This window comes from Perognathus longimembris, chromosome 5 (assembly GCF_023159225.1).
Source record: "Perognathus longimembris pacificus isolate PPM17 chromosome 5, ASM2315922v1, whole genome shotgun sequence".
Classification (NCBI taxonomy): domain Eukaryota; kingdom Metazoa; phylum Chordata; class Mammalia; order Rodentia; family Heteromyidae; genus Perognathus; species Perognathus longimembris.
Window position 1 is genome coordinate 4,876,438 of NC_063165.1, and position 13,421 is coordinate 4,889,858.

Genomic DNA, 13,421 nt, shown 5'->3' on the forward strand with positions numbered 1-13,421 from the left:
TCCTCTACCTAGCTTAGTTCTGTACGAGGACCAGTGTCAATTTGCCTGCTTTGCTGCCAAGCCAACCTCGTTTCTCTCCTATCCTGCTTTTCTATTCTAAGTCAATGATCTCACCTTGGATCCCTACGTCTTTGGCATGGAGATTAGGTGCAACTACAAGGTTACACTATGCTAGGGCATGAGATCCTACTTGGCAACAAGTACTTAAAGGAGATCAAGTAACAAAAGGCATAAAGAATTATAACCCCATGTGCAGGTATAAACACATACTGCTCCGCCAATGAAAATACTCAATGAGCTCATCTGCTATTTGTATTAAATAATGACATAGTGACTTCTTGATTAATAAATAACCACACCTTAATCCCATTTGCTCTTGTGTAGACACTAAAGGAACTCAGACTAGCAGTTTAACTTCACAGGAAACAAGCATACATTTCACCAGGAAAGTCTAATATCTAATAAGCCCATAATTTGTTTTGTTTTGTTTTTTGCCAGTCCTGGGGCTTGAACTCAAGGCCTGAGCACTGTCCCTGGCTTCTTTTTGCTCAAGGCTAGCACTCTACCACTTGAGCTACAGTGCCACTTCTGGTTTTTACTATATATGTGGTGCTGGGGAATCGAACCCAGGGCTTCCTGTATATGAGGCATATGCCACTAGGCCATATTCCCAGCCCGTAAGTTTTTCTTTTTTAAATAAATTTTATTGTAAAGATGATGTACATTGAGCTTACATTTACATAAGCCAGGTAATGAGTATATTTCCTTTTGAACAGTGTCACTTCTTCCTTCATTCTTTCCCAGCCTCTCCCCTCCAATAAGTGAGTTTTCTGACTAAGGTCCCACTAAGATAATTTTCTTGTTTTATTTTTTCTCCAATGCTGGGTCTTGAACTAAAGGCCTTACACTCTTGTATGACTCTTTTCTCTCACAGTTGGTACTATACCAATTGAACTAGTCAATTGGAGATAAGTCTTTCCAATATGTCTGCTTCGGTTAACTCTCAACACTGATTCTCAGATCTCAGTCTCCTAAGTATCTAGGATTACAGATCTAAGCCCCTAGTGCCCAGCAAATATTCTAATATTTGATACATTAAGTCCAGCTTTGATCTAGACTACTTCTGGAACAAAATCTTCCCTTCTTAAATATTATGTTACTTCTCTGAACAAAAGAAACAACATAATTTCCTCACATCATAATTCCACTGCCACACAAAACTAATCTAATATTGTCTCTAATTGGTATTAATCCTCTAATCAACTACATGTAACTGGTGCTCAATCTCACCTAATAGAATTCTAGAGCAGTACATTCAAACTAGATACTCTAAAGGGCAGTTCGAACATACCAAAGACCCCATGAGCTATTTTCATGCTGCCTTAGGAGGAAAATAATGGAAGGATAGTAATAGAGGTAACAGTGGCTGCCTAATACCAACTGAACCCTGACTATGTTCCAGGCAGTATAAAGTATAAGCATCTTAAAGCTACAAAATAGGAACAATTATTACTAAAAGGCTCTAGATAAGCAACTAAAGCACAGAGAAGTTAATTAATGTACCCAAGACCAGAACTATCAGAATAGAATCCTGGAGGCTTAGAATGTGGTTTGGTGGTAGAGTGCTTGCCTAGCATGCATGAAGCTCTGGGTTGAATTCCTCAGTAACAGAAAAGGAAACAGAAAAATCCAGAAGGGGCACTGTGGCTCAAGTGGTAGAGTGCTAGCCTTGAGCCAAACAAGCTCAGGGATAGTGCCCAGGCTCTGAGTTCAAACCCCAGGATTGGCAAAAAAAAAAAAAAAAAAAAAAAAAAAAAGAAGCCAGTCTGGATATGAGCTCCGTCAGTCTGGCTCCAGACTTGGAACGACTAACATGACACTGCCTCTCAATACAGAGAGGAATTTAACATGAAACACAGTCACATAGAAAAGAGTTTCAGTTTACTAGAAAAACTGAACTGTAGGTAAATAAAAAGCCAGACTTACAGCCCTTTTCTCAAAAGCAACTTGTAGAGGTTCTGCAACAGTGCAAGAAACATTGTCACTTGAAAATGTTGGAGAAAAATTCCAAGAGACTATTTTGAGAAAGAATTCTTAGTCAACATGTGGTCCAGCTAATTGAGGCTCATCAACCGTTATACTTGTATGCTCCTAATTATGCTGACTAATCAAGGAAGGTTTTAGACAGGATTACCTTGTTTTCCTCTATGTTCCTTCTCAACTTTTCTTCCAGATCCCTAGTCTCTTCTGAGCTCCTGAGTTGTATCTGTTCATAATTTTCATATGCTTCCTTAAGCTCTTCTTGTAATGTGTGGTACTCTTTTTCAATCTGTGAGATATCCCCCTGAAAGGAAATTATAAAACCCTTAAACATTGCTTCAAATGCCCACATATGATCTTGTTCTGAACGAACACACACAGGCACACGCTGAGAAGGAAGAGACGGAGACAGGGAGGACTAAGAACGTAATGGAGGGGTGAATATGTTTCAAGTACACAGTATGTCTATAGAATGATCACAACAAAACTCTTATATTATTGTATTAAATTAAATGTAATTAAGTACAATTAAATGTAATTAAATTAAATGTGATCAAAAATGTTTTTTGAGTGGTCATGGGGCCTTCATTCAGAGCCTGGGCATTGTCCCTGAGCTAGCAAGTGGAGCCATGTCTCCACTTCTGGTTTTCCCGTGGTTAACTGGAGATGAGTCTCATGAACCTTTCCTGCATGGGCTGGCTTTGAACCACAATCCTCAAGATTTCAGCCTCCAGCATCCAACTTTCAAAATTAAAAAAAAAAAAAAAAAAGCCAGCCCCAGCAGAAAATTTTGTGAGACTCTCATTTTTTATTTCCAATTAAAAAAAAAGCCAGAAGTGGAGCTGTGGCTCAAGTGATGTAAAGTGCCAGCTTTGAGCAAAAGGGGGGGGGGGGAGGGAGGGAGCGAGAGAGGGGGGAGAGAGAGAGAGAGAGAGAGAGAGAGAGAGAGAGAGAGAGAGAGAGAGAGAGAGAGAGAGAGAGAGAGCAAGAGAGAGAGTGCACGCACATACCACACATTAGTTTTGGACTTTCAGATAGGGGCTGGGGATATGGCCTAGTGGCAAGAGAGCTTGCCTCGTATACATGAGGCCCTGGGTTCGATTCCCCAGCACCACATATACAGAAAATGGCCGGAAGTGGCGCTGTGGCTCAAGTGGCAGAGTGCTAGCCTTGAGCAAAAGGAAGACAGGGACAGTGCTCAGGCCCTGAGTCCAAGGCCCAGGACTGGCCAAAAAAAAAGAGTTTCAGATAGAAAGTAGTTGGTGATTTCAAAAAGAAAAATTAACAATGAATGATGTGTCCTTAGTTATCTCTCTCTTGGACCAAGTGAAGAAAACAACCCAGAAATGACAGTATAATGTGAAATGCTGAGCAAGCAATAGCATCATTGTGGAAGGCTTTTTAAAAATCTTTCACACAGCTAGGGCTTTGTCCAGTCACATACTTGTGTTTAAGCAGAGTACCTGTTGGCGGCTGGGAACTTCCGTTAGCTGCAGAGGTCTGCCCTCCTGTGGCAGCCAGACTGAGGAAGTCCAGCCAACTGACATCAAACCTGGACCATCTTCTGTACCTCCCTCCTTTCCCCTATTTGAGCACCTTCTAAGTGTAAAAAGGCAGGGAGCCAACTGCTTCAAATTCTGTGATTTATGCAAGAACTGTAAATTACGGCTAGTATGATCCAATATATGAATGTACCTAGGAGAGCTCCTGGTTAAGTTTGGCCAGACTCAAGAGTTTAGCACTACAAATAGAACATATGTTTAAATAATAAACTAAAGGGTCGGTCTTACTATGACACAGGAGCAAGATTTTATGGTTTAAGATCTAAATTTCCTCTATTTTTATTCCTAATTTAACAAGAGGATCACAATGCATAATAACCTGGTAGTGCAAATTAATGTATACATGGAAGATCACCAGAAAAGACAGGAGAGAGGTAACACTTCTATGCTATCACATTAAAACCGCATAACAATTCAGTGAGAAGTATTTGTGAATGTGCCCAACACTAATCAAAGTATTATTTGTAGGTGACAAATGTAGACTCATTAACAATAGAGTCTATTTGGCTGAGAGCTAAGAACAACATGGAACAGTCTATTTAGTATACACTATACATAGGCTTAAATTTTTTTCCCTGCAGTCCCATTTGTAAACATGCAAAGCTGACAGAATCTAAATCTTCAATGATAAAAAAATAAGTCAAGTAAATTACCATACATTCATACAACAGAATAACAAAAAAAAGATGTTATAAATTCAAGTTTACTGATACAGTCTGAGTTTATTCCATTTTTAAATTATTAAAATAATTAAATTGTCAAAATTGTTTAAATTATATAATTAAGCAATTATATTTAAATTTGGTTTGTTTTTGTTTTTTTGTTTTGTTTTGTTTTTGTTTTTTTGGCCAGTCCTGGGTTTGCAGGGCCTGAGCACTGTCCCTGGCTTGTTTTTGCTCAAGGCTAGCACTCTGCCACTTGAGCCACAGAGCCACTTCTGGCCATTTTCTGTATATGTGGTGCTGGAATTGAACCTAGGACCTCCTGTATACGAGGCAAGCACTCTTGCCACTAGGCCATATCCCCAGCCCTTGTTTTTGTTTTTTTTTGGCCAGTCCTAGGCCGTGAACTCAGGGGCCTGAGCACTGTCCCTGGCTTCATTTTTGCTCAATGCTAGCACTCTGCCACTTGAGCCACAGCGCCACTTCTGGCCATTTTCTGTATATGTGGTGCTGAGGAATCGAACCCAGGGCCTCATGTATACGAGGCAAGCGCTCTTGCCACTAGGCTATATCCCCAGCCCCGTAATTATATTTAAATTTTCAAAAAGCTGTACACATCAAAATAGTAACATGGGTAAAAATAAATGATTAATTTCTTTTACATAATTGTCAATAAAATTCTTTTAAAGGTATGTAAGGACTCTTTATTCTTATAATTGGCTAAAACTATAAAGCTTTTTGTTAAAATGATAGCAGGTAACACCAAAGTCTAAGAATACTTCACAAGCTATCTATTGGGTTTATAAGTTATTCTATATTAATAATATTAGGACAGCTTAATTGTTAAATGACAATGTCTTATTTCACTATATAGACACTATAATTTAGTATGCTACTGCTAGACAATTAAATTGCATTTACTTTTTGCTGGACTAAATACAGACCAAATAAATATATAAATATCCTTCCTTACTGGTCTCTATACACATATGACTACAGAATGCATGATGTCCATCTCTCAACAGCATGAAATTAACTGGATTTTTCTCTCAGATTGGGTTGGGTATTTTTTATTTTCTTCCTCTTTTCAGTCTTATGTCTTTATCATACCTACTTTGTCAATTAATGTCTTTAGGTTAATAATAAACAGTAGTATTGTGTCACCTTTATAAGATGGTAGATTTTAGTTTAAGAGAAAAAGTTACCTAAGAAATATTCACCAATTCTCATTTGAATACTAGTTTTAGTTTCAAAGGGGATTTAAATTTTATTCAATACCCTTTCAGCAATTACACAGTTGATTATGTAACTTTCTTATAATATATTAAAGTATGTCATGTTAATACATTTTCTAAATAAGTCTTTTTTTTTTTTTTTTGTGGCCAGTCCTGGGCCTTGGACTCAGGGCCTGAGCACTGTCCCTGGCTTCCTTTTTGCTCAAGGCTAGAACTCTGCCACTTGAGCCACAGCGCCACTTCTGGCCGTTTTCTGTATATGTGGTGCTGGGGAATCGAACCCAGGGCCTTATGTATACGAGGCAAGCTCTCTTACCACTAGGCCATATCCCCAGCCCCCTAAATAAGTAATTCTTAAAGTGAAGATCTTAATCTTCCTATGCCATTTATGTGAATAAACACATGTTTATTATGCCAGTTAAAACAATATAACATTACACTTGGAAATAAGGTATAAATGTGTGAGAAATCATATTTCCCCTTTGTCCCTTTTCTCAGATTTCAACTGTAAAAACCAAGAAACTTTTTGTTATGTTCTAAAGCTGTGTCATGATAACCTTGAATGGAATTACCTGGCTTCATAACAGGTTTAGTTTTAATTCATCATTCTTAGGGAGATAACAAAAATTAGATCCGTAATTTAATACTTTTTTTAGTTTAGTCCTTTGCTCAGCACTGTGGTTCAAGCTCAGGACACCGCACTTGCTAGGCAGGTGCTCCATCACTCGAGCTATGCCCTGACCCTGGTTTAATACAATTTTGACTTACCTGCTGTGCCTCATAAGGAGCATATGGATCTGTATTGACTTCTTGGTCTGCTGGTCTGTTGCAAGAAACCTATAGGGCAAAGCAAATTCAATTTTCTTCAATTTTTCTAGGAAAATAAGTTTACCTATAATAATGTTTTAATATATGTCCATTATTTTTCTAAGAATATTTTTCAATTTTGTTTCATGCTTCTTATACATACTTTGTTCATTATTCTTACTTTTTTCAAAGCACCTTCAAAAGCAAAAAAAATTCTATAGTCACTTAATGAATTCTCACACTATAGAGGAAACGCTAAAGGAACCTTGATTTATTCTCATGATTGTAAAGATGGTAACATACAAATCACTTGTCTCTCTACATCTCCTCTTTTTACTTTGTTGGTAGTGGGTCTTGAACTCTTGGCCTGAGCCCTGTCCCTGTGCTCTTCAGTTCAAGGATAGCACTCTACCCACCACTTGAGACACAGCACCACTTCTGGATTTCTGGTGGTTAACTGGAGATAAGATTGAGTCTCACAGACTTTCCTGCCCGGCTGGCTTTGAACCTCAGATTCTCAGATCTCAGCCTCCTGAATAGCTAGGATTACAGGTATGAGCCACCAATGCCTAGCACATCTCTTTTTAAACTCTAAATTGTCCCCAGATTTTGGTATAAGTTGGGCAGTATAGACAAGACTTTTCCTTTTTTGTTTGTATGTACATTCATGTATCCATACAAATTTGCATGTATGTATATATGTATGGAACTGTGGGTCTTGTACATGCTAGGTAAGCATTCTACCACTGAGATACATGTCCAGCTGCTTCCTTTATTCCTGGTAGAGCTGCAAGCACGTGCAGTAAGTCCTATGTGGCAGGCACTCCCATCTGGGAGACTTCTTGTGCTGGCTCTGCTGTAACTCTGGGTAAGCTGGTGAGAAGAAAAGCTTCACTGGCGGGACATGCACTTCCTTACAGATGTAGACACTTCCTTCTATCCTCCTGCCTTTACTAATTGTGAAGGTGATGGTATAGCTCTATCTGCTTACTACACTTTACCTTATTTCTCATTTTGGGCAGGGAAGGATTATTGCCTGGATCCAAACTTCTTTCAGACAAAATTATTTATCATACACCACAAAAGGTTATACTATTTTAAAAATATTTTTGGCTGGGCACCCAGTGGTGCTCACCTAAATTTCTAGCTACTCAGGAGGCTGAGATCTCAGGATGAGGGTTCAAAGCCAGTCCGTACAAGAAATCTGTGATATTCTTAATCTCCAACTAAGCACCAACAAGGAGTGGAAGTGGCTCAAGTGATAGAGAGATAAGAGTGCTAGCTTCAGCCCAAAAGCCCTAAGACCAGAACAAAACACACAAAAAAGGTAAGTTTGGCTGCAGTGCTATCATCTTTTCTATTTCAATCTTACCTGCGTGGCAACCACCTGGGTAGATGGGACATTTGTCACTACACTGGTGCTTTCTGGAGGGACTTTACATTTGCTCTTCTCAGAGTGGCCCTCATCTCCATCAAACTTGCTCAGGGCGCTATCAGCCTCGTCTGGGCTGCTCTGTGATTTCTCAGACATTCCCACAGACTCCTCAAGGACCTGTGTTTCAGAGGCAATCTGGCTGCCAGGAACATTCTCAACATTCAAATTATGGCTATCAAAATATGCAGCAGCGTTTTTATCTGCTCGGTCACTGGCTACGAAAGATGGCACCACTGGTATTGATCTCTGCAGTGGATATTCAGAGGAGATGCTGGCCAACGGTGTGTAAATGCTGGTGTACTGGGGTAAAGGTGGTAACACATTAATGTACGTTGTTGGAGTCTGGGCGATGTCAAATCTCTGAAAAGGAACGTACGTACAGTATCCTGTGACCAAGTGGGACTGGGTCCAATAAGTTGGTTTCACCTCCTCAGGAACTGGCTTGGGAGAATGTGAGGAAACCAGCGTGTGATTTGCATCTTCAGAGGCTGGAGTGGGAGAATCAGAAGAAACCTCGATAGGTTTGCTCTCCTCAGAAACTGGACTGGAAGAACTATCAGATTCCAGTTGGGGCTTCACATCCTCAGAAGCTGGTACTGAAGACACGTCAGGCACTGGCTGGGACTTCACATCTGGTTTAAATTCCCTAGCAGCAGGATTCAGTGGCAGTTTAACACGTAGGTAATCTCCTGGTTTTGAAATCTCTTCTACTTTCGTTTTAATGTTTTTCTTCTTTCTTTTTTTCTTCAGCCGTAAAGCAACTTTTTTCAAAGCAATGCAGTTGTCAATCACAACAAAACGAGGGCATCCAAGGAGAAAAGATTTTAAACCTCCTGCTTTTGCTAGTATCTGTCGAGTTTCTTCAGGGAAAAACTCGTATTCTTCAGAGAACATTTTGTTACTCATATCCAATGGACCATGCTCCTCCAATAACTGAGAAAAATAACTTGGAGAAAAAAAAATCCATTTATGGAGTTACGATAAGAAAGTCCTTGCATATATTTGAAAATATGTGCATTATTCCAAAACAAATGTTTTTCACTTTTCACTGATCTCAAATCCTTTCTATAATAAACATAACAACAGGGGCTGGGAATATGGCCTAGTGGCAAGAGTGCTCGCCGTGTATACATGAAGCCCTGGGTTCGACCCCTCAGCACCACATATATAGAAAATGGCCAGAAGGGGCGCTGTGGCTCAAGTGGTAGAGTGCTAGCCTTAAGCAAAAAGAAGTCAAGGACAGTGCTCAGGCCCTGAGTTCAGGGTCCAGGACTGGCAAAAACAACAACAACCCCAAAACAAAAACATAACAAGTATAAGGTTAACAAAAATCAATGATACACTGAGAAAAATCATCTCCATTCTGCTGAAAATAATCCTTTACAGCTCTCTTGGGGGAAAAGCAAAATGAGATTTAAAAAAAAGATCAGTTTCATATACATAATTTCAAAGTGAGTTAAGAAGCAATGAAAAAATATTATTCGAGGGGCGAAACCAAGAATGTTGAACAAAAATAACAAGTGAAAGGAGGAAATCAAATCTAAAAAAATGATATTTATACAGTAAATCCATTAAATTTTTGTGATTAGGAATGCATAATGATTCAGAGGGACTAAAATTAATCAAATCTGATCAAAAAATCAATGTAGTTCAAGACTTGAAGCTCCAATAAGGAGTCTAGTTTCTTAGTTTCTTTCTCCAGTTCTGTGCATGTTTCTATGTGTCTATACTGTTACAAAGATCGACCTGCAGAATGCCAGTGTCTGTCAGCTGGAGGGAAAGAATAGGTCTGGGAAAGACTTCAAAAGTCACTCAAAGCCTGCTATTCGGAGAGAGCCCCTTTGAGAATCACTGCTTTATATAGGTTCACAATTCTTATTTCAGATTGTCACTATCATGTCTAACACACTGTAATCCTACTAGTATTCACCTAGCTTGCAAGCTACGTTGCACGTTCGACCTTTTCTGGAATCGACAACAGTGCTTATAACCTTACGTGGCTGACAAAAACAACTAAATTGTTTTAGGAAAAACTATAGACAGAACAATTTGCTTCAACTATCTCAATCAGGGGGCAAGGAACCTTTTTTTTTCTGCAAAGGACTATTTGGATATTTATAACACTATTTGCAGCCATTCAAAATTATCAATACAGGCAGACAGGCAGCTGCCAAGTAGCATATGTGTCTGTCCTACCATTTATCAAATGATTTTGAGGATGGGCCAGAGGTTCCCTAGTTCATAAAATGTTATAGGCAGAGGGGCTATGAGACATACATTAGGATATTTCCCCATCTGAGGTGAAATACTGAAGTCTGGGAAATGTTAATTTACAGTAGTTACCTTAGCATTCTTGAAACCTTTGTCCAATATTTTTCTACTCTAAACACCTAACATACAGAAGTTTGTTTCAGCTTTCCTTCACACACTGGCCAATAAGACCATAATTCTTTTTTTTTTTTTTTTGCCAGTCCTGGGCCTTGAACTCAGGGCCTGAGCTCTGTCCTTGACTTCTTTTTACTCAAGGCTGGCACTCTGCCACTTGAGCCACAGCGCCACTTCTGGCCGTTCTCTACATATGTGGTGCTGAGGAATAGAACACAGGGCTTCATGTATACGAGGCGAACACTCTTGCTACTAGGCCATATTCCCACCCCAACGCCATAATTCTTAATGCAAGTAATTTGAGATACACCTGTCACTTAACTTTATCTTACTATAACATATAAATTCTATATGAAAACAACCAAATTGGTCCTTCTTTAAGTTATAAACTTCTCTCTATGTAACAACAACAAATTCTGTTAAGAGGACAATAAACTACTAAAAACTTCCATAGTTTAGTTTTAGTTTTGGAAGTTTAAAGCAAATTCCAGAATATTTTAAGAAATGTGAATATAATTTGTTTCCAAATTGTTATCTATGAGATCTCTGGAAGTAATATTTGTCCCACCCTTCCTGTGTTCCTCTTTACCCTCCCCAAGACAGAGAAACCTATATATGAGACAAAAGGTACAGAAATAAAAAACAGCCAACAAAGGAGAAAAAAAAACAAAAAGCAAAAACTTCAAATAGCCTCTTGTTACCACCAAAAGACCAAAGGAGGATTTTCTTAGGAGAGGATCACCAATGTTCAATAGCTATATCCATCTGATTATATGAAATATTGTTTACCAAAATGAACTTCAAGAAATGAAAACAAGACATTTTTGACTTTTAATAGCAGCTTTGGCATAAAATAGCACCGCTAGGAAAGTGAATCTACTTACTCATAGAGGGTGGAACATTTTTGTTTGGGGTTAATATCCCATAGCTTCTTGTTGCGGACAACATATTCACTACTGTGCTGGTCATAGAGAGCTTCAAATTCTTCTACATCTTGCCGAAGATGGTCAGGCACTGCAAATGGACCCGCAGCATCTGAATTGCGCCTGCTGATTAAAAAATCATCTTGAGAACAGTAAACTTCTTCTGCCTGAGAACACTACACTGAAGTGAGGATTCTATGGTATGGGGCAGTCAAATAACGAGCAGAAGAACGTTTAACTGAAATAAAATGATTAACCTAGTAGGGCAATCTGTGGTTTATATATAGTTTTGTTTTTTTTGTGTTGTGTTTTTTTTTTGCCAGTCCTGGGCTTGGACTCAGGGCCTGAGCACTGTCCCTGGCTTCTTTTTGCTCAAGGCTAGCACTCTGCCACTTGAGCCACAGCGCCCCTTCTGGCCGTTTTCTGTATATGTGGTACTGGGGAATTGAACCCAGGGCCTCATGTATACAAGGCAAGCACTCTTACCACTAGGCCATATCCCCAGCCCCTATATGTAGTTATGACCAAACATAGTCACGAACAGAATACAAATTTAAAGACCAACAAAAAATTATAAAAATCAAATTTTAAATTACTGCCTATGTATTACAGAGTTCAGTTGATGTGGAAAAGCTCCAAAGCTCCTTCAGTCCTAAGTTAACCTTGTGTTTATTTATAACATTGTGTAATCTGCTGGCTGTTTCCTTGCCCTGAATTCTGGGTAATTCTGCCTCCTCCAAAACTAATGGTACTCAAAATGCAAGGTTTTGGTACTCCTCCACAGCCAAAACTACGCATAATGCTCTTAAGTGATAAAACAAAAATGTTCCATTAGTTGGAAGGTGGCAGGTCTTTAGAAAACAGGTAGTGCATGGGAAAATGAATCAAGCTTCAGGCTTCTACAGGAGAGTGCTGAATTCAGCATCCTGAGCATGTGCAGCTCTTCCTCAAAGGCACCTCCTTGGAACCCAATGAAGTAGGTGCACACTGATAATGTACACTTCTGGTGACTGCACAGTTTAAAATACTACTTTCAATCAAGTTTTATAAAAATGTATGTACTGTTTTATCTTTCTTAAGCAATGTTATGAACACACAGACACCTCACAACTGCTCTCAGGAAAGGACCATACATGTGTCACTAAACATTGTCTCCCAAACCAGGTAGATACAGGGAAAACATCTTCCCGGCTTGTTCTGAGATTTCTCTTGGCTTCCCAAAGCAGGGTTTCCTTATTGACACACACACAATCGCCTTGGCAGGATGCTTTGTGGTATGGGAAAACTCAAAATCCATTTCACTGTCCTCCTCTCCCTCTCCCATACCAGCTTAGACTTAACTCCCTTAAAGCCAGAGACTTGTAACTCGATTCTCGCTCACAAAACCATCATGGAGATGGAATTACCAAAAAACTACTGGTCCCTCTTCTAGATATTGTGGATCTTTGGATGTCTAACTTTGCTACTCCCCAGACTCCAAAATTGTGAAAACAAATGTCTGCTATAAGCCACTTAAGTTTACGGTAAAAACAACCCAAAACCCACTTTGAAGTTTTTTGATCAGTAAAAGACTATGGTAAAGAGGTTACTCCTCTACTCCTCTTGCTTAGTTCTACTACTCATGACTATTTTCCTTACCACTCAACCGGGTAACAAAGAAAATAAATAATATAGAAGATTACCCCATAACCTCATATATAGCTTGACAATTTAGTTTTCAGTGTTTTATTTTTGAAAAAAAGCAATTACATTAATAAGACATTCCTTCATGGAACACTTGAAAAAATACTTTCTTCTTACTCTTCTTTCTTTTTGCCAGTACCAGGGTTTGAACTCAGGGCCTTTTGCTTACTCAGCTTGCTAGCTTGGTTGATGAATTCAACCACTCGAGCCATGTCTCCAGTCTCTCTTTTTCCTCATTATTTTTTGGAGACAAAGTCTCAAGGTCTGATACTAGCCTCAATCATTCTGATCCTAGCCTCCTTCTGTAGCTAGAATAATAGGCATAAGCAACTGGCATCAGTTTAAAATATATTTTGAAGGACTTGGTGGTACAGTGCCTGCCTAGTGATAACAGTGAGTTCAAACTTCAGTACTGTCCCCCAAAATAAAGCTTCTTCAGACATTTTGCTAGAATCTTCCCAGTGCCTTGAACACAGTAGGTTCCAAATATATACTTAGAGTAAATGTCATTGGTCATGTGGTTTTTTATATTATCATACGTTAATTGTACAAAATAACGGATTTCATTTTCATAGGTGCAATTAACATACTTTGGTCATATTCATTCATAGTTATTAGCTTTCTTATTTCTCCTTCCCCAAACCTGTGATTTTCCACATGGTGTGAATGAATTTTTAAGGACTACAGAC

General features: G+C 39.0%; 1 protein-coding gene across 7 annotated transcripts in view; it reads right to left on the bottom strand.

Annotated features, from left to right (window-relative positions):
* Ttc3 (tetratricopeptide repeat domain 3) overlaps positions 1 to 13,421 on the bottom strand; it is a 108,021-nt gene that overhangs the window by 21,089 nt on the left and 73,511 nt on the right. For 6 of the 7 annotated variants that reach the window (XM_048346234.1, XM_048346235.1, XM_048346232.1 and 3 more), the window contains 4 exons: positions 11,011 to 11,175; positions 7,679 to 8,687; positions 6,268 to 6,336; positions 2,195 to 2,344 (listed from right to left, as the gene is read on the bottom strand). In XM_048346234.1, coding sequence (XP_048202191.1) covers positions 2,195 to 2,344; positions 6,268 to 6,336; positions 7,679 to 8,687; positions 11,011 to 11,175 — 1,393 coding nt within the window. The remainder of the gene's footprint in view (positions 1 to 2,194; positions 2,345 to 6,267; positions 6,337 to 7,678; positions 8,688 to 11,010; positions 11,176 to 13,421) is intronic. The other variant, XM_048346233.1, reaches the window with a different exon arrangement.